This window comes from Oncorhynchus clarkii, chromosome 8 (assembly GCF_045791955.1).
Source record: "Oncorhynchus clarkii lewisi isolate Uvic-CL-2024 chromosome 8, UVic_Ocla_1.0, whole genome shotgun sequence".
NCBI lineage: Eukaryota > Metazoa > Chordata > Actinopteri > Salmoniformes > Salmonidae > Oncorhynchus > Oncorhynchus clarkii.
The window spans coordinates 24,263,766-24,291,329 of record NC_092154.1 but is presented as its reverse complement, the minus strand read 5'-3'; the positions used below and the strand labels follow the sequence as shown (position 1 = coordinate 24,291,329).

At 44.7% G+C, this 27,564-nt stretch overlaps 3 protein-coding genes across 7 annotated transcripts in view; 1 reads left to right on the top strand and 2 right to left on the bottom strand.

The window, feature by feature from the left end:
- Positions 1-8,045: 8,045 nt before the first annotated feature.
- Positions 8,046-12,432, bottom strand: LOC139415150 (peroxisomal biogenesis factor 3). The gene is made up of 12 exons (XM_071163014.1): positions 12,195-12,432; positions 11,780-11,911; positions 11,519-11,600; positions 11,375-11,418; positions 11,141-11,262; positions 10,883-10,949; positions 10,696-10,750; positions 10,413-10,563; positions 9,445-9,515; positions 9,222-9,353; positions 8,971-9,067; positions 8,046-8,875 (listed from the first exon to the last, which is right to left on the bottom strand). Exons 1-12 carry the CDS (start codon positions 12,265-12,267, stop codon positions 8,792-8,794), a joined length of 1,110 nt encoding a protein of 369 aa, XP_071019115.1. The 5' UTR covers positions 12,268-12,432; the 3' UTR covers positions 8,046-8,791.
- Positions 12,433-12,445: 13 nt separating this feature from the next.
- Positions 12,446-17,539, top strand: LOC139415147 (adenosine deaminase tRNA specific 2). Of its 4 annotated transcripts, none has more exons than XM_071163011.1 (7): positions 12,446-12,691; positions 13,147-13,251; positions 14,157-14,307; positions 15,716-15,822; positions 16,003-16,075; positions 16,191-16,265; positions 16,652-17,539. In XM_071163011.1, the coding sequence occupies exons 1-6, from the start codon at positions 12,593-12,595 to the stop codon at positions 16,217-16,219; spliced, it is 564 nt and encodes a 187-aa protein (XP_071019112.1). In that variant the 5' UTR covers positions 12,446-12,592; the 3' UTR covers positions 16,220-16,265; positions 16,652-17,539. The 4 variants fall into 4 exon arrangements, with proteins under 4 accessions (XP_071019112.1, XP_071019111.1, XP_071019113.1 ...); XM_071163012.1 differs by having other exon boundaries at positions 12,460-12,691; positions 17,386-17,514; XM_071163013.1 differs by having other exon boundaries at positions 12,460-12,691; positions 17,367-17,514.
- Positions 17,540-19,631: 2,092 nt separating this feature from the next.
- Positions 19,632-27,564, bottom strand: part of LOC139415146 (androgen-induced 1 (H. sapiens)) — a 95,876-nt gene continuing 87,943 nt past the window's right edge. For both annotated transcript variants that reach the window (XM_071163009.1, XM_071163008.1), the window contains exons 5-6: positions 21,401-21,564; positions 19,632-20,203 (exon numbers count right to left, since the gene is read on the bottom strand). In XM_071163009.1, the coding sequence (XP_071019110.1) occupies positions 20,169-20,203; positions 21,401-21,564 (199 nt within the window). In that variant the 3' untranslated portion in view covers positions 19,632-20,168. The remainder of the gene's footprint in view (positions 20,204-21,400; positions 21,565-27,564) is intronic.

The following is a 27,564-nucleotide window of genomic DNA, read 5'->3' as shown; positions in this document are numbered from 1 at the left end:
GACTGATTCAAGTTTTTTTAGCCAAATCCTAATTGATATGTTGAAATTTATGTTCCTTTTGATGGCATAGAATGCCCTTCTTGCCTTGTCTCTCAGATCGTTCACAGCTTTGTGGAAGTTACCTGTGGCGCTGATGTTTAGGCCAAGGTATGTATAGTTTTTTGTGTGCTCTAGGGCAACAGTGTCTAGATGGAATTTGTATTTGTGGTCCTGGTGACTGGACCTTTTTTGGAACACCATTATTTTGGTCTTACTGAGATTTACTGTTAGGGCCCAGGTCTGACAGAATCTGTGCAAAAGATCTAGGTGCTACTGTAGGCCCTCCTTGGTTGGTGATAGAAGCACCAGATCATCAGCAAACAGCAGACATTTGACTTCGGATTCTAGTAGGGTGAGGCCAGGTGCTGCAGACTTTTCTAGTGCCCGCGCCAATTCGTTGATATATATGTTGAAGAGGGTGGGGCTTAAGCTGCATCCCTGTCTCACCCCACGACCCTGTGTGACGACCTGTCTCATACTACACAATCACACACACAGAGGGAGAGGGAGAGAACTGGGGGAATGGCTGCAGGTCAAGGAGACACCGGATGTCCACTAGGGGGTGTAGCAGGAGCAGATGTGACAATTGCAATACATTCACTAAACTAATACGGTTTCTATACACTCCCCTCTGTAATTATTTGGACAGTGAGGCTCTATACTGGTTTCATACGAGGTGGTAGTACAGAATGCCACCTTAAAGTTTAAGTTATTTTCATACATATCTGTTTGACTGTTTAGAAATGAAAGCACTTTATGTATCTAGTCCCGCTATTTGAAGAAGTATTTGGACAAATTCACATATTTCATTACAGTAGTCAAAAGTTTTGTATTTAAAAAATCCTGGAGTATAGATACAAATGTACTCATTTTTTGCAAATAAATACAGAGAGGAGTGTACAAACCAGCCTACAGTAGTCACTCAGATGAGGAAAGAGCAGGGAAAATGCCTGAAATGTTTACCAAAAGATGGCGCCGACAGAGAGGGCTGCCTCGCTTCTAGTCCTTAGGGAACCTTGCAGTATTATGTTTTTTAATGTATTATTTCAAATCTCAACCATATATTGACATGTGCATATTCTTATTCCATTCATTTCCTTAGATATGTGTCTGTTAGGTAGTTGTTGTGGAATTGTTAGTTTACATGTTAGATATTGCTGCACTGACGGAATTAGACAATTTCGTTTACCTTCACGCCCTCAGCCTTCCAGGCGACAGTCATGTGATAGGGGAATTTCCTGTTTGCTGGATGCACACAACAGAGGGCACACTCAACAAGTCATGTGATTGGAGGTGAGCTGTTTGTGAACATGCTTTGTGGAAAACACCCTCACAGTTACTCATCACAATTGCTTTATGTAACAAAGCATCCATTATGTATGTTTACACTGTCCCTCTATTTTGAGGCCTAAAACTGCTTTTGTCAGCATGACTGAACCGGTTTCACCCCGTGTCACACAAAAAAGATTTCCATCACTTTTAGTATCACTTAACCCATATTCATCATGGACGTGAGTACACAGTCTGTCCTTTATTTAGCCTTGTGCCAGTTCCCTGACTGGAAGGCTTTGTTATGAAACTCTGGGGACCTTGACAAGGGCCAGTAGAGGAGTGCCATAATAGCACCACCAGATCAGTCACAATCTTACACTCTTTTGTTCTTTAGGAATTCCTTCTCTTTCATGTCTGAGTTTCATAAACCACTGGCTGTGTCGAGGATATAATAGTGCAATGTAAAACCACAGTCTTGAAGTGGTCTTCTAAATCACTTGACACACACTGGGTTTGTGATGAAAATGCTTTCAAATCAAATTGTATTGGTCACATACACATGGTTAGCAGATGTTATTGGGAGTGTAGCGAAATGCTTATGCTTTTAGATCCAACAGTGCAGCAGTATCTAAAAGGTAATATCTAACAATTCCACAACAACACCTAATATCTAACAAATTCCACAACAAAACCTAAAACACACAATCTAGTAAAGGGAATGGGATAACAATATATAAGTATAAAATATATGGATTAGCAGTGACAGAGCGGTTAAGGATACAGTATACAGTATATACAAAGGAATGTCCCTTTTTCAGGACCCTGTCTTTCAAAGATAATTTGTAAAAATCCAAATAACTTCACAGATCTTCATTGTAAAGGGTTTAAACACTGTTTCCCATGCTTTTCAATTAACCATAAACAATTAATGAACATGTACCTGTGGAACAGCTTACAGACGGTAGGCAATTAAGGTCACAGTTATGACAACTTAGGACACTAAAGAGGCCATTCTATTGACTCAGGGTCCCTGCTCATGTGCGTGAAAGTGCCTTAGGCATGCTGCAAGGAGGCATGAGGACTGCAGATGTGGCCAGGGCAATACATTGCAATATCCGTACTGTGAGACGCCTAAGACAGCGCTACATGGAGACAGGACGGACAGCTGATTGTCCTCGCAGTGGCAGGCCATGTGTAACAACTAGAGGTCGACCAATTATGAATTTTCAACACCGTCACCGATTATTGGAGGACCAAAAAAGCCGATACCGATTAATCGTCAGATTTAAAAACAAAAAAATGTATTTGTAATAATGACAATTACAACAATACTGAATTAACACTTATTTTAACTTAATATAATACATCAATAAAATCAATTTAGCATCAAGTAGATAATGAAACATGTTCAATTTGGTTTAAATAATGCAAAAACAAAGTGTCAGAGAAGAACGTAAAAGTGCAATATGTGCTATGTAAGAAAGCTAACGTTTCAGTTTCTTGCTGAGAACATGAGAGAACATATGAAAGCTGGTGGTTCCTTTTAACAAAAGTCTTCAATATTCCCAGGTAAGAAGTTTTAGGTTGTAGTTATTATAGTACTATTTCCCTCTATACCATTTGTATTTCATTAACCTTTGACTATTGGATGTTTTTATAGGCACTTTAGTATTGCCAGTGTATCGCTCCTCCCTGGGCTCGAACCAGCAACACAACGACAACAGCCACCACATCGAAACAGCGTTACCCATGCAGAGCAAGGGAAACAACCACCCCAAGGCTCAGAGTGAGTGAAGTTTGAAAAGCTATTAGCGCGATAGGTTTGAAGTCATAAACAGCCCAATGCTTGACGCACAAGGAAGAGCTGCTGGCAAAACGCACTAAAGTGCTGTTTGAATGAATGTTTACACGCCTGCTTCTGCCTACCACCGCTCAGTCAGATACTTAGATACTTGTATGCTCAGTCAGATTATATGCAACACAGGACACGCTAGATAATATCTAGTAATATCATCAACCATGTGTAGTTAACTAGTGATTATGATTGATTGTTTTTTATAAGATAAGTTTAATGCTAGCTAGCAATTTATCTTGCGTAACAGGCAGTCTCCTTGTGGAATGCAACGAGAGAGAGGCAGGTCGTTATTGCGTTGGACGAGTTAACTGTAAGGTTGCAAGATTGGATCCCCCGAGCTGACAAGGTGAAAATCTGTCTTTCTGCCCCTGAACGAGGCAGTTAACCCACCGTTCCTAGGCCGTCATTGAAAATAAGAATGTGTTCTTAACTGACTTGCCTAGTTAAATAAAGATTCAATAAAGGTGTAAAAATTGGATTCACGTTTATTGTCGAAGGAATGAGCGTTACATAGAGGCCTGTACTCTGGAGCGGGATCGATTTGGAGGTGGAGGGTCCGTCATGGTCTGGGGTGGTGTATCACAGCATCATCGAACTGAGCTTGTTGTCATTGCAGGCAATCTCAACGATGTGCGTTACAAGGGAAGACATCCTCCTCCCTCATGTGGTACCCTTCCTGCAGGCTGATCCTGACATGACTCTCCAGCATGACAATGCCACCAGTCATACTGCTCGTTCTGTGCGTGATTTCCTGCAAGACAGGAATGTCAGTGTTCTGCCATTGCCAGCGAAGAGCCCAGATCTCAATCCCATTGAGCACGTCTGGGACCTGTTGGATCGGAGGGTGAGGGCTAGGGCCATTCCCCCCAGAAATGTACGGGAATGTGCAGGTGTCTTGGTGGAAGAGTGGGGTAACATCTCACAGCAAGAACTGACAAATCTGGTGCAGTCCCTGAGGAGGAGATGCACTGCAGTACTTAATGCAGCTGGTGGCCACAACAGATACGGACCGTTACATTTGATTTTGCCCCCCCTCCCCTTTGGTCAGGGACACATTATTCAATTTCTGTTAGTCACATGTCTGTGGAACTTGTTCAGTTAATGTCTCAGTTATTGAATCTTCTTATGTTCATAGAAATATTTACACATGTTAAGTTTGCTGAAAATAAATGTTTATTTTTTTGCTGAGTTTACATGTGAGATGAGTAATGTGAGATATGTAAACATTATTAAAGTGGCATTATTAAAGTGACTAGTGTTCCATTTATTAAAGTGGCCAATGATATCAAGTCTGTAGGTAGGCAGCCGCCTCTCTGTGCTAGTGGTGGCTGTTTAACAATCTGATGGGCTTGAGATAGAAGCTGTTTTTCAATCTCTCTGTCCCAGCTTTGATGCACCTGTACTGACCTCACCTTCTGGATGGAAGCGGGGGAAAAGGCAGTGGCTTGGGTGGTTATTGTCCTTGATCTTTTTTGGCTTTCAGGTGTTGTGGGTGCCCTGGAGGGCAGGTAGTTTGCCCCCGGTGATGCGTTGTGCAGACCGCACCACCCTCTGGAGGGCCCTGCGGTTGTGGGCGGTGCAGTTGCCATACCAGGCGGTGATACAACCTGACAGGATGTTCTCAATCGTGCACCTGTAAAAGTTAGTGAGGGTTTTCGGTGACAAGCAAAACATTTTCAGCCTGCTGAGGTTGAAGAGGCGCTATTGTGCCTTCTTCACCATAGTGTCTATGTGCGTGGACCATTAAGGTTTGTCAGTGATATGTACACAAAGGAACTTAAAACGTTCCACCTTCTCCACTGCTGTCCCATCGATGAGAATAGGGGGTGTACCCTTTGCTGTTTCCTGAAGTCCACGATCATCTCTTTTGTTTTGCTGACATTGAATGAGAGGTTATTTTCCTGACACCACGCTCCCGGGGGCCCTCACCTCCTCCCTGTAGGCTGTCTTGTTGTTGTTGGTAATCAAGCCTACCACTGTAGTGTCATCTGCAAACTTGATGATTGAGTTGAAGGCGTGCATGACCACGCAGTCGTGGGTGAACAGGAAGTACAGGAGGGGGCTGAGAACGCACCCTTGTGGGGCCCCAGTGTTGAGGATCAGTGGAGGGGAGATGTTGTTTCCTACCTTCACCACCTGGGGTTGCTCATCACTTAAGGATGAGTTTGGATGGTACTATGGTGTTGAATGCTGAGCTGTAGTCAATGAACAGCATTCTTACATAGGTATTCCTCTTGTCCAGATGGGATAGAGCAGTGTGATGGCGATTGCATCATCTGTGGACCTATTGGGGCTGTAAGCAAATTGGATTGGGTCTAGGGTGACAGGTAGGGTGAAGGGCATATGATCCTTGACTAGTGTCTCAAAGCACTTCATGATGACAGAAGTGAGTGCTACGGGGCGGGGCGATAGTCTTTTAGTTCAGTTACCTTAGCTTTCTTGGGAACAGGAACAATGGTGGTCCTCTTTAAGAATGTGGGGAGAGCAGACTGGGATAGGGATTGATTGAATATGTCCGTAAACACACCAGACAGCTGGTCCGCGCATGCTCTGAGGACGCGGCTAGGGGTGCCGTCTGGGCCGGCAGCCTTGCGAGGGTTAACACGTTTAAATGTTTTACTCACGGGTGCCACGGAGAAGGAGAGCCTACAGTCTTTGGGATCGAGCCGCGTTAGTGGCACTGTATTATCCTCAAAGAGAGCAAATAAGTTGTTTAATTTGTCTGGAAGCAAGACGTCGATGTCCGCGACAGGGCTGGTTTTCTTTTAGTAATCCGTAATTGTCTGTAGACCCTGCCACAAAGGTCTTGTGTTTGGGCCATTGAATTGCGACTCCACTTTGTCTCTTTACTGACACTTTGCTCGTTTAATTGCTTTACGGAGGGATTAACTACACTGTTTGTATTCGGCCATGTTTCCAGTCGCCTTGCCATGATTAAATGCGGTGGTACGTGCTTTCAGTTTTGCGCGAATTCTGACATCAATCCACGGTTTTAGGTTAGGGAAGGTTTTAATAGTCACAGTGGGTACAATATCTCCTATACACTTCCTTCTAAACTTGCTCACAGAGTCAGCGTATACGTCAATGTTATTGTCTGAGGCTACCCGGAACATATCCCAGTCCACGTGATCGAAACAATCTTGACACGTGGGATCCGATTGCTCAGACCAGCATTGGATAGACCTGAGCATGGGCGCTTCCTGTTTTAGTTTCTGCCTATAGGAGGGGAGCAACAAGATGGAGTTATGGTCAGATTTACCAAAAGGATGACGGGGGAGGGCCTTGTGTGCATCGCGGAAGTTAGAGTAGCAATGGTTGAGCGTGTTACTCACTCGTGTATTGCAATCGATATGCTGATAGAATTTAGGTAGCCTTGTTCTCAAATTAGCTTTGTTAAGTCCCCAGCTACGATAAATGCAGCCTCAGGATATATGGTTTCCAGTTTGCATAAAGTCCAGTGAATTCCTTTATGGCCGTCTTGATATCCGTTTGCAGGCTGTGATGATAACCGAGGAGAGTTCTCTTGCGAGATAATACGGTCAGCATTTGATTGTTACAAATTCTAGGTCAGGTGAACAAAGGGACTTGAGTTCTTGTATGTTTTTACAATTACACCATGAGTTGTTAATCATGAAACATACACCACCACCCTTCTTCTTACAGGAGAGATGTTTATTCCTGTCGGCGCAATGCACTGAAAATCTCATTGGCTGTACGGACTCCGACAGCATGTCCCCAGCTAGCCATGTTTCCGTGAAACAGAGTATGTTACAATCCCGGATATCTCTTTGAAAGCAACTCTTTCCCTGATTTCGTCGACTTTGTTAACTAGGGACTGGACATTAGCGAGTGGGTGGTGTGCGCGCATCCGAAGCCTCACTCAGTTCAAATTCCCTGGGAGGTGCAGACAAAGGAGCCGCTTTGGGAAAGTCGTATTCCTGGTTGTAGTGCTGGTTGTCACAAAAATATGTATTTGTTTATGTTTCACCTGAAATGGCCATTTTATATTCAAACACTTTATATCTAATCATATCTTTTCTACCCCGTAACATACTAAAATGTGTAGTCAAGTGAAAAAATATAAACCAGAAAAGGAGCTTAAAATGAAATTGAAATGTGAATCAATGTGTTTATCACAAAGGTCAATAACTAGATGATGTCATGTTTAGTCACACACTCATATCATATGAACGATGTAATCTTTGGAAACAAGGGTTTAGGAGGTTTTGTTTGCCATCAGTATTTTCTAGAACTCATAAAACATGCCAACTACACACAATACATGTTTTTGGTCATTTTCTTTATGTTTAACTTCTTAAATAATGGTGGCGGATCCATTTGTAAAATAAATACTGTGAAGTTAACAAGGAAGGTAATCTAATGTATTTCCTAATAACATTTAATAGAGCTGTACTTGTCCCATAGGAAGTTTTTATTGAGCAGGTTGACATTTATTGATATGAATCTTGTTCTGGAGGCAGTACTAAGTGAATTCCACAAGATGGGCCAGCTGCTAAGTCAAAATTGGCTATATATCGTTAAAAATATATATATTTTTGGTTTGTTTTAAGATTTCGGGTTTTAATTTAAGGTTAGGCACAAGGTTAGGGTTAAAATCAGATTTGATTAATTTCTAGCTGTGCCATCTAGTGCTACAATGCAGAGCAGCCTTCATGAGTCATCCGAATAAATGCCAACCTGCCTTTATTGGCAGCTTGAGGGAGTGAGGGAGTCAACGTTAGTCCTTAGTTATGTGCTGCCCTCTGCTGCTGCGCAAAGGAACTTCTTAAATCAACACTACAGTATGATACAGAAGCAGCAGTCAATGAAACGGCAACATACATTTCTGTATAATAGGAAACACAAATCAAATACTGAATATATTAAATCATGTGTTTATAATTTTCAATGTCAACACTACAGTACTTACATTTTCTGTTGTCATTTAGAATGTTATGTTACAAAATATATAATACATAGGCCTACATTCTCACCTCTGAAATTTCCCAATTTCCATGATTTAAGAAAACAAACCTTAAAGATTACATTTCCAAAGAAGAGACAACATGATGAATTAGACAATACTGAACATTGTTAAACAGGAATTAGACTGAGGTGTAATGAGAACTTGCAGCCTTGATGACACAGCACTGTTGATATTGGTAGATTAAAGGTCAAAATGGAAGGTAAGGGTTGACTCTTCAACAACAGTAATAGAAAGGAGGAAATAGTTCAAACTCAAAGTGACAGTAGTTCAACTTATGGTTAATGTATCGAAACAACGTCTACGTAAAGTGGGACAAGGCTTTCAGGATTTTATTTATTTTTCATGACACAGGAAAGTTACTTTGATTCAGAGGAGTCTGGCTGGCTGACTTTAGAAACCGTGAGCCAAAAACTCAACTTCCCAAGATGAAGTGGGTATCTCACCTTGAGGTCTACAGCTGGAGTAGGCGGCAGTTCATGGCATTACATTCCACAATGGAACAGTCCTCAAGTATTCTGACATGGTACAGCGAATAAGAGCATTTCTTCCTCCATGCGTGATGTCCACAGCAGGCAGCGTCATGCAAAGATACAGAGCAGGAAGAGTGGGCCAGGTCTACCAGGAATATGTCAACTCCGTTATTTCTGCAGTTCATGGGATGTGCTGAATGTCTCATACACATTGGCAGCAAACTCCTTCACTTGGTCTATCATCAGGAGATCCTGCAAAGAGGAAAAGTGTCATCCTTAGACTCAAGACTTAAAACATGCTGGGATTCAAAAATGGAAATCCTTCCCAAAGGCAAATGAGCTCTTACCTGTACAAAGTGACTTGGTATTTCACTGCAGATGGAGTGGATCTGTCCATTCACAATGGGGATGATTTTGGCAACTGGGAGACTTACATGCGAGAGACTGGAAGAGATTGTGGAGGGGGCATTAATTGATAATTGATTCATTTTATACAAAAAATTGTTTTTTTCATTTGTAGAATTCAGAAAGTGATTTACTATGACAAGTGACCTCCCATAAATTGCTGCCAACTAAATTAATCCACAAAAAAACAGACCTATCAGGTGTAGTGATGGGGGTGGAGTCTCCTTGTGCTCCGGGTGGGGGCCGGAAAAACTCTGCCATGTTGTCAAGGAAACGGTTGAAGCCCCTGTTCAGGCAGGTGTTGAGTACAGTGCCGAAGTCCGGGCTGGAGAACAGAGGGGACACAGTTCAGCACACCCACACGCAAGATAAACCTCTCTAAATAAGGGTCAATGAGTGTTAGGCCTCCATTTTACCTTTCAAGCATGTCTCTGGTTTCATTGAGCAGCTTTATTGTAGTGACATCATTCTCCGTCAGACCACAAGCCTGTCAAACAATTAAATAATGTAAACCCTAGTTTTAACCCAAATAAACAAAACAAAAAAATACATAAAGTTGTATGTGTATCAGTTCATGACCATTAATCTGACCAGGGTTGACAATCCAGCAATGGTTGGAGCCAGTTCAGGGAACAGAAACGAAAACCAGATTTTTATTTATTTATTTAGGAACAGAACCGGAAGCCATCTATACTGTTCCGGAACCAAATCGTTATTTTAAAAGCATGGGAACAAGTTAATAACATTCCAGGTATTTTTTTCCAGTCCCACAAAAACTCTAAGAAATTGCCTATGCAAAGCCCTCCCTCTGTCGTTCAGAAACGTATATGCCAGTGTCTGCCTGCCAGCTGGAAGTCTTTGCCAGTTGGTGTGTGTGTAGGCTACCTACCCCTCCCATCTGAAGTATAAGTTACTGTAGCCTACAGCTGGCCAAGCTAGTGGAACTCGCTTAGTACTGCCTCCAGGAAAAGATTCATACCAATAAAAAGCACGATTCAGGCATTAGGGAGATATGTTTAAAATAATAGATTAACTTTTTCCAAGTTAAGGATACTATAGCTTCACATTGGAAGTATTAATTACAAGAGGTAAGACTTGTTTTTAGCTTGTTCCCTAGCTAACATTTGCTCTGGTCCAACGTTAAACCAACTCGGAAGTCCAAAGACATTCAAAGTTCCTCCATAGAAGCCACTCTTTTTCCATAGGTATAATTCTGTGGGCCTAATTCAGATAATGCATGTCATAACAAGATGCCTCCATCCCCTCTCGCCTCACCCGCAAAATTTCAGTTGCATCTTGTGCCCTACACTGTTTTTGCTGGTTTAGTTTGCTGGTCGGAACAGTAAAAAAATATATACAAAAATGGGCAGGTGAGGGCTGTCACCTGTGCAGCCAGAGTGTTCTCCTCGTCAGGCATCATGTACCAGGAGAGAGGTCTGTGTGTGGAGCCCCCGTCTCCCTCCTCCACCTGGGCTCTGATCTGGTTAAGGTGCTGCTCCAGCTCCTGAAGGGACAGACTCTGCTTCAGGGACACCCTGGGTGGGTGGGTGGGGAGACAGACACACAGTCACTGACAGACAGGCAAAAGCATCACATATGACTTAATCCTCCTAATGTGGTTTGAGGTGCTGCTGTGCACTGCGTGCATGTGGCTGGCACTGACTCACCCGCCCAATGTGTTCTGCACAGCTTTCTTAACCGCTGTTATCATCTCACTCAACCCTTGGGAGTCAGAGAGAATCCGTAAAATGCAAGGATGCTTTATAGCCTGTGGAACTCATTTAGGCTAATCAACAGATGACTTGTTATACTAAAGGCCTAGCTATTTCAGAAAGCAGAGTAATTGTCTCTTACCATCCCCAAGGAGGTGCTGGATGCTGGAGAGGTATTGTTGTTGCACATCTGGAGGGGCCAAGGGCATCTGGTGGAGCACAGAACACAAAAATGGCATTTATAGACCACCCCACATCCAGAGATGGTTTTATGGACACAGACAAAGCCAATTCCTGAAGAACAAAAAACATTTTAAATAGAGATTCTCCAGGCTAAATGTTTGTCTGGGAATTAAAAACTAACCCATAAGGTACAAGAGAATGAAGCTTAAAGGCTTACCATGCCACTCTTGCTGACAGAGTTGTCCAAGTATAAGTAGCCACCAATGATATTGAGCTGGACACGGAGTAAAACAACCAACATACATGTACTGTACACAGCCACAACACTTCGGGTGAAACCTGGGGGAATAGGAAAAAAAGAGTGATTCCATGACAAACCTGTATATCAAGTGATCAAATGACTTTAGTTATTGATTCACAACATAATTGCTGTTAAGGAACAATAACTTACTAATAATCTTCAGGTCCTCCCATATGTCAAGTTTATTTGCTGGTCTAGAAGAGAAGACCAGCAGATGTCATTAATACCTTAAACTAATAATTTTGTTTAACTATAGCTTAAGCAATTCCCCAACAGAGGTCATAAGACACTTACTTGCTCTTCAGCAGTGTAGTGAGGCTCTCAGAGTTTAGATGATGTAAAATGGCTTCTCTTAATGTAGGGAGCATTGACAACACTAAAAAAAAAAAAAACATGAAAAAAAAAGCATTAACAGGGAGTCAAACTGCACAAATAGGAATATGAATCAATACAGCAGTAACTCAATCAATTGACATAATGAGTGTTGCGGGAGATTTCTGGGACTGTTACTAGGCTGAAGATGATGCGCCGATCAGGTAGACAGCAGTACTGTACCTGTCATGTTGCACGTTCTCTGGTTACTCTCGAAGTGGAACTGACGTCGGGCTTGAGCGATGTACTCTGATGCCTCACGCTCCTGCATCTCTCGGATTTTCTTTTGAGCATATTTACCAAGAAAGTACACACCTGGAACCGGCAAACGTAAGGTCAAGGTAGCTAGAATGAGATTAGCTATTAACTAGATTTACCTACCACGATTATCTTTCAGGACATTAATTGTCTAACCATTTACATAACTTAGCTTCATATATGCATAATCGTCAAAGTTTACATTAAACATTTCTGATAAATTCCAGACCCACACAGGTAAACATTATGGCTTGCTAGCCAACTTTTCTAAATAATGAAAACGTTAGCACTTGGCTAACTAGCTCAACGTTATCTTGATAGCGTAGCTAGCTAACGTTACCTCCGACAAAAGCTCCAGCGAAAATAAATTTCCTTTTGTGGCGCTTCAGAAAATTCCACGTAGACGAAAACATTTTTGAGACGATTTATAAAACAGAAGAAACAAAGCACCCAACCGTGTTATTTTCCACAGTCGCACATGACACGAATTTGAACGCTAGCTACATGTCAAACACGGAGGTGGGAAGCTGCGCAAAGCAACATCGATTGATCAGTGTTTCTGCGATCATCTGCAAAATAAATGCCTGCGTGGTCCGTCCAATATTATCTTCCCCTTCAATGTGCGCAAATTTGTTCCAGATTTTATAACTGTCGCATGAGCTCTCTGTAATTGGAGTAGCTAGTTGGTGTGCGTTTGTGTAATCTAATTTATCTAGTTTCTCAGACTGTACATTCAACATGGGGACAGAGCATGTGGGGAATGATGTCGTTTCTAAAGAGAACTTCCAGCCATGTGCCGAAGACATACAGAGGTGGATGGCTAATGCCTTTGACATGGTTGGTTTGGCATAGGGCAGCGTTTCCCAAAGTAGGTATTCGAGATCCCATGGGGTACAGGTTCTGGTTATTGCCCTAACGCTACACCGCTAATTCAATTGATTAAAGCTTGATTTGCTTTGTAGTGCTAGGGCAAAAACCAAAACGTGCACCCATTGGGGTCCCGAGGGCCGAGTTTGGGAAACCCTGGTGTAGGTGCAGGACCTATAGCTACAATGCGCCGTTGGTGGTCGGTGTTTAGTTCTTTAGGGGTTTCAATAACTTTTAGAGGACGCCAAAACAAATCAGTTACTTTTCTTTTACGTTTTCACTATGAAGACGCAAAAGAAAAGGAACGGAACCGCGACCACCAACGGCACATTTTGGCAAGGCAGGACAGGTCAATCCCACCAGTAAATTACAACACACTATTTTAAATGGCTGGTGTACTAATAATAATCTCCACCTCTTTACAGGCAAAAGAAGCTTTGGAGAATGGTGAGGTGCCTGTTGGATGTCTCATGGTCTACAACAATGAGATTCTTGGAAAGGGGAGAAATGAAGTGAATGAAACAAAAAATGTGAGTAACTTAATCATTTCAGCTGAGCTATCACAGGCAAACACATCTCCTCAATGGTTATTTGCTGTGGTTATTGCCTTGCACGTGTCCGAACAAAGGCATTTACCAAAGCCTAATCTAGTGGTTCTCAAGCCTCTCCTCTTGGATCCCCAGACGTTTCACAATGTTGTTGTAGCCCTTTACTAGCTCACCTGGTTCACCTAGTCATGGGCTTGAACTGGTTCACCTAGTCATGGGCTTGAACTGGTTCACCTAGTCATGGGCTTGAACTGGCTCACCTAGTCATGGGCTTGAACTGGTTCACCTAGTCATGTGCTTGAACTGGCTCACCTGGTTCACCTAGTCATGGGCTTGAACTGGTTCACCTAGTCATGGGCTTGAACTGGTTCACCTAGTCATGTGCTTGAACTGGCTCACCTGGTTCACCTAGTCATGGGCTTGAACTGGTTCACCTAGTCATGGGCTTGAACTGGTTCACCTAGTCATGGGCTTGACCTGGTTCACCTAGTCATGGGCTTGACCTGGTTCACCTAGTCATGGGCTTGACCTGGTTCATCTAGTCATGGGCTTGAACTGGCTCACCTGGTTCACCTAGTCATGGGCTTGAACTGGCTCACCTGGTTCACCTAGTCATGGACTTGAACTGGCTCACCTGGTTCACCTAGTCATGGGCTTGAACTGGCTCACCTGGTTCACCTAGTCATGGGCTTGAACTGGCTCACCTGGTTCACCTAGTCATGGACTTGAGGATTAGTTGACTCAGAAGTGTTTGATCTATTCCAGAGCTAGCACATGGAAGTGCTGGGGATCCCAGAGGAGAGGTTTGAGAACCACTGGAATTGTTCTCTTTCTCCTATCCTTCCAACACCATGCCTGTTAATGTTAGCTGTCTCTGTGTGTTCCAGGCCACTCGCCATGCTGAGATGGTGGCTCTGGACCAGGTGCTGGAGTGGTGTCGTCATAGAGACCTGGACCCCAGGACAGTGTGTGAGAGGACTGTGCTCTACGTGACTGTGGAGCCTTGCATCATGTGTGCAGGAGCTCTTCGCCTGACCAGTATCCTTATGACCTCATCAACCAGTCTCCACTTGGGTTTACCTAGTTTACTGTAGCATTTGTGTAGGTTTGTTGTGAGGGTTTACCTCAAATGACTCTGTATAGGATGGCCAATCAAAAATTGATATTTTGACCAATGGGTAAAATAATATGTTGTGTAGATAATCATCCAAGAAAACCAATGGTCCAAACCTCATGTCTCATCATGATCCGTTCAAAGATTATTGTAGTTTTGACCATTGTAAAATGGGGGTGACTAAATCAATGGAGGCCAGAGGGAAAAAAGTGGTCAAAAATCTGGAAAAACAGCTAGGCTGGATTTTGTGCAAGAATGAATTTTACTGGCTACCTGACAGGGTGACTTTCCTGTTGAAATCGTCATCTGACTTCTCGAATCTGCAGGACAGGAGATTAATATAGATGTAAAATGGTTATCGAGTTTGAGACATGCATGGCATGTAGCATTTTCACATTTTAGTACACATTCGAAATTCCTGTTCTTTTCAGAAGATTAAGCGTATCTGTGAAATGTCAACGGAACACTGAGCGTATACCAAGCTTTTTATTTTCAGTCGTTCACGTTTAATTCAGCTCGTGTCAAGCTAATTTAGCCTTTTGTGACCCGCTGAAACAACTCTGAAGACGACAAATGTAAAGGCCTCAAATTGTTACGAGAAACCTGCTCCGCTATGTCAAAAGAGCTCGGTGCTTATTATTGGATGTATTAGGTTAATTAGGTTATGACATCTGACTTTTTGGATATAATGTTAATGATCTGTTAGAGAAAGACCCCACTGAACGATTCAGAATATTTGCAATCATATGTCTTGGTAAAATTTATTTTACTAACATAAGGAAGTGAAATTTCATCACCAAAGCACGTTTTCACCCACTCTTGGAAGAATGGGTGGACACCCTACTCTGTAGGACATGTCCGAGAGCGAGTTTGTTTTGCCTGGGTGGGTGGAAATTTCACTTGAGGCCCAATAGAATGGTCTAAAATGTGCGAACTCCGCACACCCGCGGCACCCGGCGATTCAAAATGAACTCGCCTTGCGTTTTAAACCTCATTATCCTTTTTAAATTGTATTTATATTTATTTTACCCCCCTTTTCTCCCCAATTTCGATCTTGTCTCATCGCTGCAACTCCTCAACGGGCTCTGCGGCGAAGGCAGTGTCATGCGTCCTCCAAACCGCGCTTCTTAACACCCGCCCGCTTAACTCGGAAGCCAACCGCACCAATGTGTCGGAGAAAACACAGTTCAACTGACCACGAGAGTCAACCTGCAGGCTCCCGGTCCGCCACAAGGAGTCGCTAAAGCTTGATGAGCCAAGTCTGTAGTGCCTTAGACCGCTGTGTCACTCGGGATGCCCCTCATTATCAATTTTACCTTAACAGTGCAACAGACATTCCTCTAGTGGTCTATGGGTGTAATAATGACAGGTTTGGTGGCTGTGGATCTGTTCTAGACATCCCCTCGGCTGATCTACCTCACACTGGCTCATCATTTAAGGTACAATATGTCGTCCAGTGTTCACAGCATTCTTTTTGAACCCAGTTTCTCTTTGTGCTTTTGTTGGAAAGAGACTGATTATCTCGTGTTGAAATGCATCCAAGCCTAGTCTAGAGTTGAGTAGGATCATTAATTGACTTCAGGAGGGCAATGATTAAACAATTGCTCCTTCATTTTCAGTGTATCTCTGGCTTCAGAGCAGAGGAAGCAGTGGAGATGCTGAAGACTTTTTATAAACAGGAGAACCCTAATGGTAAGAACTGCTCTTTTAGGATTTATCTCATTCTGTAACCAGCAGTATACGTATCTAAGTATTATCATGTACATTATAGTTGCACAACTTTAAAAGACAGTTTTTTCCATTTCAGCTCCCAAGCCGAAGACGAGGAAGGAGTGATATTTTGTTGGTGTCCAGCAGGGGGCTCTAGACTTTAAGAAATGAGGTGAGGAGCAGAGAAGGATGATGTAAATGGAGTAGCTAACAAAGCTTTTTCCCTAAACAGACTTGGATTTGTCTTTCTGACAAAGGAATCAAATAGATTTTTTTTGTGTTCTCACTTATTTGCTCAGACGTTTGTGTTAGCACTCATTTTCATTTTCATATTATTGACAGTATATTAGACCCTTACAGTATAGTTTGGCTGGACACAAACGTCTGGAAAGTGGCTTGATTGTGACGCTTTGCAGGCTCTGTATCTTTCCTGTGTGGTTGGCTATGTGAGAAGCTGCTGCTGACTTTATTATGGTTATTAGTGTACAGTAGACAGAAACTGTCCGGTCTGCATTATTGTCTGGGTTCTCTTCTTCTCCATGTTCTCATCTAACCCAGAATGGGATCTCACTCCGAGCACCCTGGGTCTAGGATGAGCTGAGCTTAAGGCAGGTACCGGGGGCCCCTCAGCAACCTCTAAAGGAGCTCTCTCTCTCTCTGACGTCAGTCATCAACTGCCGTCATGGATCTGAAATCAGTGTTGCCCCCCGAGGCCATTTCCCACTCCAATGTATCATGTCTGTGATAGTTTCTGGGTTTGTTATGCATGTCTTGGATTGTTAAGTACTGGCGTCGTCATGTACAATAGGATGGTGGGGTTCTCTACTTTGAAAATGTTGTGATTACTAAGTGGCATAGCTGCTTTGTGATTTATTTATTTTCTGCTGAAGAACAAATACGTATTCACAGCATTAGTCTCAGCGGGAGAAGGAACACTGAATAGTATAATAGACTGGGAGCGCCCATGCAGACAGTCCTGTCTCTCCTACTGAATGACTAGGCCAGACTTCACTGCAGAGGGACCATATTTCAATGTGGGACCAACTTATTTCAGATCAGAAAGGAGACAAATGTCCGTTCCATCGACTCCCGCAGGTATTTTGATCTCAGTCTCAGTAACCACCAACACTCACACCAGCACTGCAGTTTGGTGTGTGACAAAAGGAATGTGTTTGTAGCGTAGAGCACAGCTGTGAGGGGTAATAGTCAGTCTGAAGCGCCTCCCCTTCACATAGCAGCAGGCAGGCAGCATCCCTCAGCCTTAAACCCTTAGTGGTCTCTTCCCTGGACAGGATCAGGAACAGAGGAAGTAACCGCCCAGTCAGCATCAGACAGTTCCGGTTGTACCAGCTCCAAGTGACTGCTCCACACTGACCTGCTGTAGCTTTCACTATGGTTTAAAACTCTCTCTTGTAAATCTAATAAAAAAATTTGAAATGCACAAAATGTTCTCTTTATTTAGTTCAACTACCGTGTGTAGTTTATTCACCAATGTATATGTAAATGTTGTGGATAAACACTTTGTGAAGGTGACAATGTAAGTTTGAAGAAATGCGAACCTCTAGCTAGTGATCACCATTGCTATATCTACAGGAAATTTGACAATTTATTTCAGATTTTCAGTAACTGACTGGTGTTTGAGAGTTTTCTACAATAAGAGAACAGTGATTATCACCTACCGGGTGCAGTGTAATTATTCTTAATCGCTTAATACCGTCGCGTCCCCCAGGATTTGTGTGTTATGACTCATTCCTTTAAAGGTTTCAAATCTTTGATGATTGCGGCTGTGGCGAGTTAGATGCAATCTCTTGCCCTTGGCTACATTCTAACTATACAACCCCCCCTGAAAGTCACTCCTGTTGAGCTCTGCTGCTCCAGCCAAAGTACCACTCAGGATCCCTGCCTCAGACTGGCACAGTACACTTGCTCAGCTGCCCGCCCACCCACACACATCCGGCAGACACGCACACACACACCTTGCCAAAGGATCTGTACTCTGTATTTTCTGTGCTTGGAGGCTGCAGGGGTTGAGAACCATCACAGTGAGTACTTGGAGCCACGATGCAGGGCTATATCTGGGCCTCCATCTTGTGGCTGCAGATTTAGCTGCATTGTTTTCCACCTAGTGGGGCCTGGAGACAGAAAAGTTGCATTTAAACAGCTTTTACCTCCAATGATGTCGATACACGTCGAGCGGTAATGTTATCTGGCTCTGGCATTTCTGCCTGTGAGTTTGTAGTCATGACACTTTTGATTGGCTTTGACTAAGCCTTGCATGTTGCTCAAGCTTTTCCTGCTTACCGAACACCGTTTTTGCCCTAATTACTATGCTAATGTATGCCAGCAAAATCCTTCAAAATGCATTCAATTTGTCACCTCCACATGGGGGACCGGCAGTGTTAATGAGAAGACTGAAGTGTCGTTCTCTTGTTATCAAGCTGACAGAGAGCCTGCGACTGTGCACACATTCCGCCATTACAAAAGTGTATACAAAACAACTTACCCGGGCAAAGATGTCATTCTCTATCAGGATGAAAAACCACAGTTGTCAAGAACACCTATTTCTGTTTCACTAGAGAAGGATGGATGAGAAGGGTTTCATTTTTCCATCTAATTGAGCTGACAGCTGTTATTACAGGAGTTGGTTCTGGTGGGACACTTTAAGAGGTTTTGTTGAATATAAAAGTGAGGATAGCTAGAGAGGAGATTTAGTATGCTCTGGTATTTGCCTGTTTTGGCTCTGTTTAAACATTGGTGTTAATAGGGTTATAATAAATTGCCAGTCTGTTTAAAAATGATAAACAGCAGCGGAGATCATATCACTCTCGAAATAAACGTACAGCCACTCAAAGAATGTACCAAATGTTTCTATTATATACTGTGGTATACTTACATTATAGGCTAACATATTATTTCGAGAGAGCTTTTGAGGTCTGTCTTCCAGAGTCACTAGAGCCTTGGAATAGCTGTGAATAAAAATACATATTATGGGTACATTTCTTCTGCATTGAGCTTCTGGTTATTTAGTGTGTCTTTACGGACTGGAATGTGTGTGTTTCTCGTTAAGAGCTTGTCCAGCGCTGCACAAAGAAATTGTTATGTTTGGACCGAGTGCGTCTGAAAAAGCAAGGCAGAAACTGCCAGTGAAAATATAGAGCAAAAATGAAATCATACGTGTGGTTATTTTTAATTGAATGGCTGGGCCGTCATTCCCGTGGAACTTAGTGTTGTGTGAGTCTGTGAAGAGAAGAGCTGTAGTGAGACTGGCTGAGAGACACACACACACACACACACACACACACACACACACACACACACACACACACACACACACGTCCACGACACCTCTGACTCGCTCTAAATAACAACTTTTTATTGAAAGACCATACACTTTAAATGCGGTCATCCTTTTTCTTTATTTTTTTACAAAAGCATTAAAACAAGAAAGGGTATTTTGGAGCAGTGGAGCTGCCAGTCTGGCTGTCCCAGAAAATAACATTCTGTGGTACAGCTGTTAGACAATACACATCCAAGAAAAGGCGATCATTCATGCCACTGTAGGAGATGCCCTCGCTGGAAAGCACTCCAGTCAAAAGAAAAAAGAGAAGAGAATTTGAATACATGGCTTTTGCTAACTCTGCTGGCGTGCCTAAGCATTTTAAGATTAATATCATACCGTAGCAGTTAGTTCATTCCACTAATACACTATACTCTGTGTTCAGATAATAACTTCAGCCTTTGAGGTGGATGAACAGGATGATTCAATATTAATAAGTGGGTAAATGTAATGTCATCGTCATACCTCCAGTGAATAGAAAGGTGGAGAATTCATATCCCACCTTGTCATCGACGGAAAACAGGCATCTCAGTTCTTAGCTACAGTCTCAACAATTTTAAGAGGAGGACTCCGAACACAGCTTTAAAAGCCAACATAATATTCCCACGTATTTCTCCATCATTTATTTACACAGTGGTTGTTATTCTGCAGTCCGGGTCGGGATTGGGCCTGTCTTTGCGGCAGCCCAGTGAGGACTGGGTCTTGACTTGATGGCAAGGTTCCCACACGTGTTGGCCTTCAGTCGGATTTAGCCTTGTCTGTGTCTAGAACACCTGGAAGACAGAGAAATATCAATGCACGGTTTTCTCTACTTTAATCGTACACAAGTCAAATCAGTGGTGTTGAGGGGAATATGAAGTTGTATAAGACAGAGAACAGAAATTTTAACAGTTTGTAAATGTAGAGAGTTTTCAGAGACCATAGTCGCAAATACCACTTTATATCCAAAAACCAATTGAACATTCATAGCTGACCAATTGGCCTCATATATCTATCATCAAATGTCCCATATGGGCAAATTGAGGTTATGTTGGAGTGGTGAGATGGGAACATGAGCTCTGAAGGATGGAGCTAAATCACAGCAGGACTAAACCAAGGAGAGGAGAGAGGGGATTGGAAAGGAGAGAGCAAAAGAGAGAGAGCCAGGGAGAGTGGATTGGAAAGAAGTGAAGTGGGAGAGAGAGAGGGAGAAAGAGGATGGGCTAGAGGATGAAGGGATTAGAAAGAAAAGAGAGGAGGGAGAAAGAGGAGAGAACATGGGTGAAGGGAAGGGATTGGAGAGAGAGTGAGAAAAGAGAGGAGAAGAGGAGACTGGAGAGGACAAGAGAAATGAGAATGGACAGAGAGATGAGGGAATAGTGAGCAGATCAAAGGATGTAGAAGTTTGTGATAGGAAATGGAATGGTTGTGCTGATTTGTTGGGTCAGTGTCAAACAGGTGGGAGGAGAAGGGATGGAGGGATTTGGTGTCTGCTAGCTGCAGTCAACTCTTCTTCTCTCCTCATTTCCCATCTGTTACTCAGCACCGCAGGTAGCACTACTCCCACAGACCTCCCAGCCCGCACTTTTAATGGAAATGGGTACAGGAATGTGTGTGTGTGATAGCTCAAGTGTGTGCAGGTGTGCGAGTGTATGTGCAGTGTGTGTGTGTGGGTAAATATGTTAGTGTGTTACACATTTTGCACTAGTTTGCACTTGTGTGTGTGGGTGAGTGCTGGTGTGAGTGCGAGAACTAATAGAGGCTCTGAAATCACAGGGATTCTGTGCAGGGATTTGCGCCAGGACAGGCACCTAACATGCTATTCTGCTTCGCACTGTGGCTAACACACACACACACACACACACACACACACACACACACACACACACACACACACACACACACACACACACACACACACACACACACACACACACACACACACACACGCACACACACACCAGCGGCTGCCAGACGTCCTGAGGGCTTACATTTGGAGCCGTCCCAGATGTAGCTGTTGAGGATCTCTCCCAGGACGTAGTAGATGTTAATCAGGACAGTTAGGCAGAAGAAGAAGGCCACCTTCGCCAGGGGACTGATCTGCTCCAACAGGGGGTAGACCCACACGCCGGTCACATGGTTCACCCAGCACATCCTGACAGGAGAGCGAGAGGGAGGTAGGGGTGAGATAGAGGACAAAGATATAAGGAAAGAGAGAGAGTGCAGAGTTTGTACTTTTATATTACAGCCAGCTGTCTGTGTCAATAGAGGCTCAAAGTTGGCCAAAGTGGAGATCCTTTGTTGCTGCCATACACCCACTGTCTGTGTCACTTTGTCTGTCTGCCTTCTAGAGTATCCAGCCACATCCCTTTCATAAAGTCAGTCTGGTCCAGAGAGTGTCTGACAGACAGCACACCCACATGGTTGTCTTACTGTTGGAATCCAGACTAAACATTTTTAATAGTGAGATGATTATATAAACGTACCTTTCCTAAACTATGCCGAACCACTGAAATGGAGTACATACAGTACATGTAATGCTATACTTGAACATACAGTACTACCGATACAGTACAGTGGTAGAGGACATTAGAAGGACCATCAGTGTCAGTGGATTGAGGTAACGTGCCCTCAAAGGAGAGAGAGACTGCTAGGAGAGGTCTGAGAGAGAGACACTGCTAGAAGAGGTCTCAGAGAAAGATACACTGCTAGGAGAGGTCTGAGAGAGAGGGAGACACTGCTAGGAGAGGTCTCAGAGAGAGAGACACTGCTAGGAGAGGTCTGAGAGAGAGGGAGACACTGCTAGGAGAGGTCTCAGAGAGAGAGAGACACTGCTAGGAGAGGTCTCAGAGAAAGAGACACTGCTATGAGAGATCTCAAAGAGAGAGAGAGACACTGCTAGGAGAGGTCTCAGAGGGAGAGACACTGCTATGAGAGGTCTCTGAGATAGAGACACTGCTAGGAGAGATCTCAGAGAGAGAGACACTGCTAGGAGAGATTTCAGAGAGAGAGAGACACTGCTAGGAGAGGTCTCAGATGAGAGAGACTGCTAGGAGAGATCACAAGAAGAGGTCTCAGAGAGAGGGACACTGCTAGGAGAGGTCTCAGAGAGAGAGAGACACTGCTAGGAGAGGTCTCAGATGAGAGAGATTGCTAGGAGAGTTCACAAGAAGAGGTCTCAGAGAGAGGGACACTGCTAGGAGAGGTCTCAGAGAGAGAGAGACACTGCTAGGAGAGGTCTCAGAGAGAGAGACACTGCTAGGAGAGGTCTCAGAGAAAGAGACACTGCTATGAGAGATCTCAGAGAGAGAGACACTGCTAGGTGAGATCTCAGAGAGAGAGACACTAATAGGAGAGTTCTCAGAGAAAGAGACACTGCTATGAGAGGTCTCAGAGAAAGAGACACTGCTAGGTGAGATCTCAGAGAAAGAGACACTGCTATGAGAGGTCTCAGAGAGAGACACTGCTAGAAGAGGTCTCAGAGAAAGAGACACTGCTATGAGAGATCTCAGAGAGAGATACACTGCTAGGAGAGATCTCAGAGAGAGAGACTGCTAGGAGAGGTCACAAGAAGAGGTCTCAGGGAGAGGGACACTGCTAGGAGAGGTCTCAGAGAGAGGGACACTGCTAGGAGAGATCTCAGAGAGAGAGACACTGTTAGGAGAGGTCTCAGAGAGAGAGACACTGCTATGAGAGGTCTCTGAGATAGAGACACTGCTAGGAGAGATCTCAGAGAGAGAGAGACACTGCTAGGAGAGATTTCAGAGAGAGAGAGAGACACTGCTAGGAGAGGTCTCAGATGAGAGAGACTGCTAGGAGAGATCACAAGAAGAGGTCTCAGAGAGAGGGACACTGCTAGGAGAGGTCTCAGAGAGAGAGAGACACTGCTAGGAGAGGTCTCAGATGAGAGAGACTGCTAGGAGAGGTCACAAAAAGAGGTCTCAGAGAGAGGGACACTGCTATGAGAGGTCTCTGAGAGAGAGACACTGCTAGGAGAGGTCTCAGATGAGAGAGACTGCTAGGAGAGGTCTCGAGAAGAGGTCTCAGAGAGAGGGACACTGCTAGGAGAGATCTCAGAGAGAGAGACACTGTTAGGAGAGGACTCAGAGAGAGAGAGACACTGCTATGAGAGGTCTCAGATATAGAGACACTGCTAGGAGAGGTCTCAGAGAAGAGAGACACACTTCTAGGGGAGATCTCAGGGAGAGAGACACTGCTAGGAGAGGTCTCGGAAAGAGAGAGAGAGAGAGAGAGAGACACTGATAGGAGAGGTCTCAGAGAGAGAGACACTGCTATGAGAGGTCTCAGAGATAGAGACACTGCTAGTAGAGGTCTCAGAGAAGAGAGAGACACTTCTAGGGGAGATCTCAGGGAGAGAGACACTGCTAGGAGAGGTCTCGGAGAGAGAGAGAGAGAGAGAGAGAGAGAGAGAGAGAGAGAGAGAGAGACACTGATAGGAGAGGTCTCAGAGAGAGAGACACTGCTATGAGAGGTCTCAGAGATAGAGTCACTGCTAGGAGAGGTCTCAGAGAGAGGGACATTGCTAGGAGAGGTCTCAGAGAGAGAGACACTGCTAGGAGAGGTCAGAGAGAGAGACACTGCTAGGAGAGATCTCAGAGAGAGAGACACTGCTAGGAGAGATCTCAGAGAGAGAGACACTGCTAGGAGAGGTCTCAGATGAGAGAGTCACTGATAGGAGAGATCTCAGAGAGAGAGAGAGACACTGATAGGAGAGGTCTCAGAGAGAGAGACACTGCTATGAGAGGTCTCCGAGATAGAGACACTGCTAGGAGAGATCTCAGAGAGAGAGAGACACTGCTAGGAGAGATCTCAGAGAGAGAGAGACAATGCTAGGAGAGGTCTCAGATGAGAGAGACTGCTACGAGAGGTCTCGAGAAGAGGTCTCAGAGAGAGGGACACTGCTAGGAGACGTCTCAGAGAGAGGGACACTGCTAGGAGAGATCTCAGAGAGAGACACTGTTAGGAGAGGACTCAGAGAGAGACACTGCTAAGAGAGATCTCAGAGAGAGGGAGACACTGATAGGAGAGGTCTCAGAGAGAGAGAGACACTGCTATGAGAGGTCTCAGAGATAGAGACACTGCTAGGAGAGGTCTCAGAGAAGAGAGACACACTTCTAGGGGAGATCTCAGGGAGAGAGACACTGCTAGGAGAGGTCTCGGAGAGAGAGAGAGAGAGAGCGAGAGAGAGACACTTCTAGGAGAGGTCTCAGGGAGAGAGACACTGCTAAGAGAGGTCTCAGAGAGAGGGACACTGCTAGGAGAGGTCTCAGAGAGAGGGACACTGCTAGGATAGATCTCAGAGAGAGAGAGACACTGTTAGGAGATGTCTCAGAGAGAGAGACACTGAAAGGAGAGGTCTCAGAGAGAGAGAGACACTGATAGGAAAGGTCTCAGAGAGAGAGACACTGCTAGGAGAGGTCTCGGAGAGAGAGAGACACTGTTAGGAGATGTCTCAGAGAGAGAGACACTGAAAGGAGAGGTCTCAGAGAGAGAGAGACACTGATAGGAAAGGTCTCAGAGAGAGAGACACTGCTAGGAGAGGTCTCGGAGATAGAGACACTGCTAGTAGAGATCTCAGAGAGAGAGACACTGCTAGGAGAGATCTCAGAGAGAGAGACACTGCTAGGAGAGGTCTCAGATGAGAGAGTCACTGATAGGAGAGATCTCAGAGAGAGAGAGAGACACTGATAGGAGAGGTCTCAGAGAGAGAGACACTGCTATGAGAGGTCTCCGAGATAGAGACACTGCTAGGAGAGATCTCAGAGAGAGAGAGACACTGCTAGGAGAGATCTCAGAGAGAGAGAGACAATGCTAGGAGAGGTCTCAGATGAGAGAGACTGCTACGAGAGGTCTCGAGAAGAGGTCTCAGAGAGAGGGACACTGCTAGGAGACGTCTCAGAGAGAGGGACACTGCTAGGAGAGATCTCAGAGAGAGACACTGTTAGGAGAGGACTCAGAGAGAGACACTGCTAAGAGAGATCTCAGAGAGAGGGAGACACTGATAGGAGAGGTCTCAGAGAGAGAGAGACACTGCTATGAGAGGTCTCAGAGATAGAGACACTGCTAGGAGAGGTCTCAGAGAAGAGAGACACACTTCTAGGGGAGATCTCAGGGAGAGAGACACTGCTAGGAGAGGTCTCGGAGAGAGAGAGAGAGAGAGCGAGAGAGAGACACTTCTAGGAGAGGTCTCAGGGAGAGAGACACTGCTAAGAGAGGTCTCAGAGAGAGGGACACTGCTAGGAGAGGTCTCAGAGAGAGGGACACTGCTAGGATAGATCTCAGAGAGAGAGAGACACTGTTAGGAGATGTCTCAGAGAGAGAGACACTGAAAGGAGAGGTCTCAGAGAGAGAGAGACACTGATAGGAAAGGTCTCAGAGAGAGAGACACTGCTAGGAGAGGTCTCGGAGATAGAGACACTGCTAGTAGAGGTCTCAGAGAAGAGAGACACTTCTAGGGGAGATCTCAGGGAGAGAGACACTGCTAGGAGAGGTCTCAGAGAGAGAGAGAGACACTGCTAGGGGAGGTCTCAAGGATAGACACTTCTAGGAGAGGTCTCAGGGAGAGAGACACTGCTTTGAGAGATCTCAGAGAGAGGGACACTGTTAGGAGAGGTCTCAGAGAGAGAGAGACACTACTAGGAGAGGTCTCCGAGAGAGAGACACTGCTAGGAGAGTCTCAGAGAGAGACACTGCTAGGAGAGGTCTCAGAGAGAGACACTGCTAGGAGAGGTCTCAGAGAGAGGGACACTGCTAGGAGAGATCTCAGAGAGAGAGACACTGCTAGGAGAAGTCTCAGATGAGAGAGACACTGCTAGGAGAGGTCTCAGAGAGAGGGACACTGCTAGGAGAGGTCTCAGAGAGAGAGAGACACTGCTAGGAGGGGTCTCAGATGAGAGAGGCCATGCAATTGAGAGTTCTCAGAGATAGAGACACTGCTATGAGAGGTTTCAGAGTGAGAGACACTGCTAGGAGAGTTCTCAGAGAGAGAGACCATGCAAATTAGGGTTCTCAGAGAGATAGACACTCCTAGGAGAGGTCTCAGGGAGAGAGACACTGCTAGGAGAGATCACATAGAGAGAGACACTGCTAGGAGAAATCTCAGAGAGAGAGACACTACTAGAAGAGTCTCACAGAGAGAGAGAAAGGGAGACACTGCTAAGAGAGGTCTCAGAGAGAGAGACACTGCTAGGAGAGGTCTCAGAGAGAGACAGACACTGCTAGGAGATGTCTCAGAGAGAGACACTGCTAAGAAAAGTCTCAGAGAGTGAGACACTGCTAGAAGAGGTCTCCAAGAGAGAGACACTGCTAGGAGAGTCTCAGAGAGAGACACTGCTAGGAGAGATCTCAGAGAGAGAGACACTGCTAGGGAAGGTAAGAGAGTGAGAGACACTGCTAGTAGAGGTATCAGAGAGAGAGACACTGCTAGGAGAGGTCTCAGAAAGAGAGACACTGCTAGCAGAGATCCCAGATGAGAGAGACATTGCTAGGGGAGGTCAGAGAGAGATAGACACTGCTAGGAGAGGTCTCATAGAGAGAGACTGCTAGGAGAGGTCTCAGAGAGAGAGACACTGCTAGGAGAAGTCTCAGATGAGAGAGACACTGCTAGGAGAGGTCTCAGAGAAGAGAGACACACTTCTAGGGGAGATCTCAGGGAGAGAGACACTGCTAGGAGAGGTCTTGGAGAGAGAGACAGAGAGCGAGAGAGAGACACTTCTAGGAGAGGTCTCAGGGAGAGAGACACTGCTAAGAGAGGTCTCAGAGAGAGGGACACTGCTAGGAGAGGTCTCAGAGAGAGGGATACTGCTAGGATAGATCTCAGAGAGAGAGACACTGTTAGGAGATGTCTCAGAGAGAGAGACACTGAAAGGAGAGGTCTCAGAGAGAGAGAGACACTGATAGGAAAGGTCTCAGAGAGAGAGACACTGCTAGGAGAGGTCTCAGAGATAGAGACACTGCTAGTAGAGGTCTCAGAGAAGAGAGACACTTCTAGGGGAGATCTCAGGGAGAGAGACACTGCTAGGAGAGGTCTCGGAGAGAGAGAGAGACACTGCTAGGGGAGGTCTCAAGGATAGACACTTCTAGGAGAGGTCTCAGGGAGAGAGACACTGCTTTGAGAGATCTCAGAGAGAGGGAC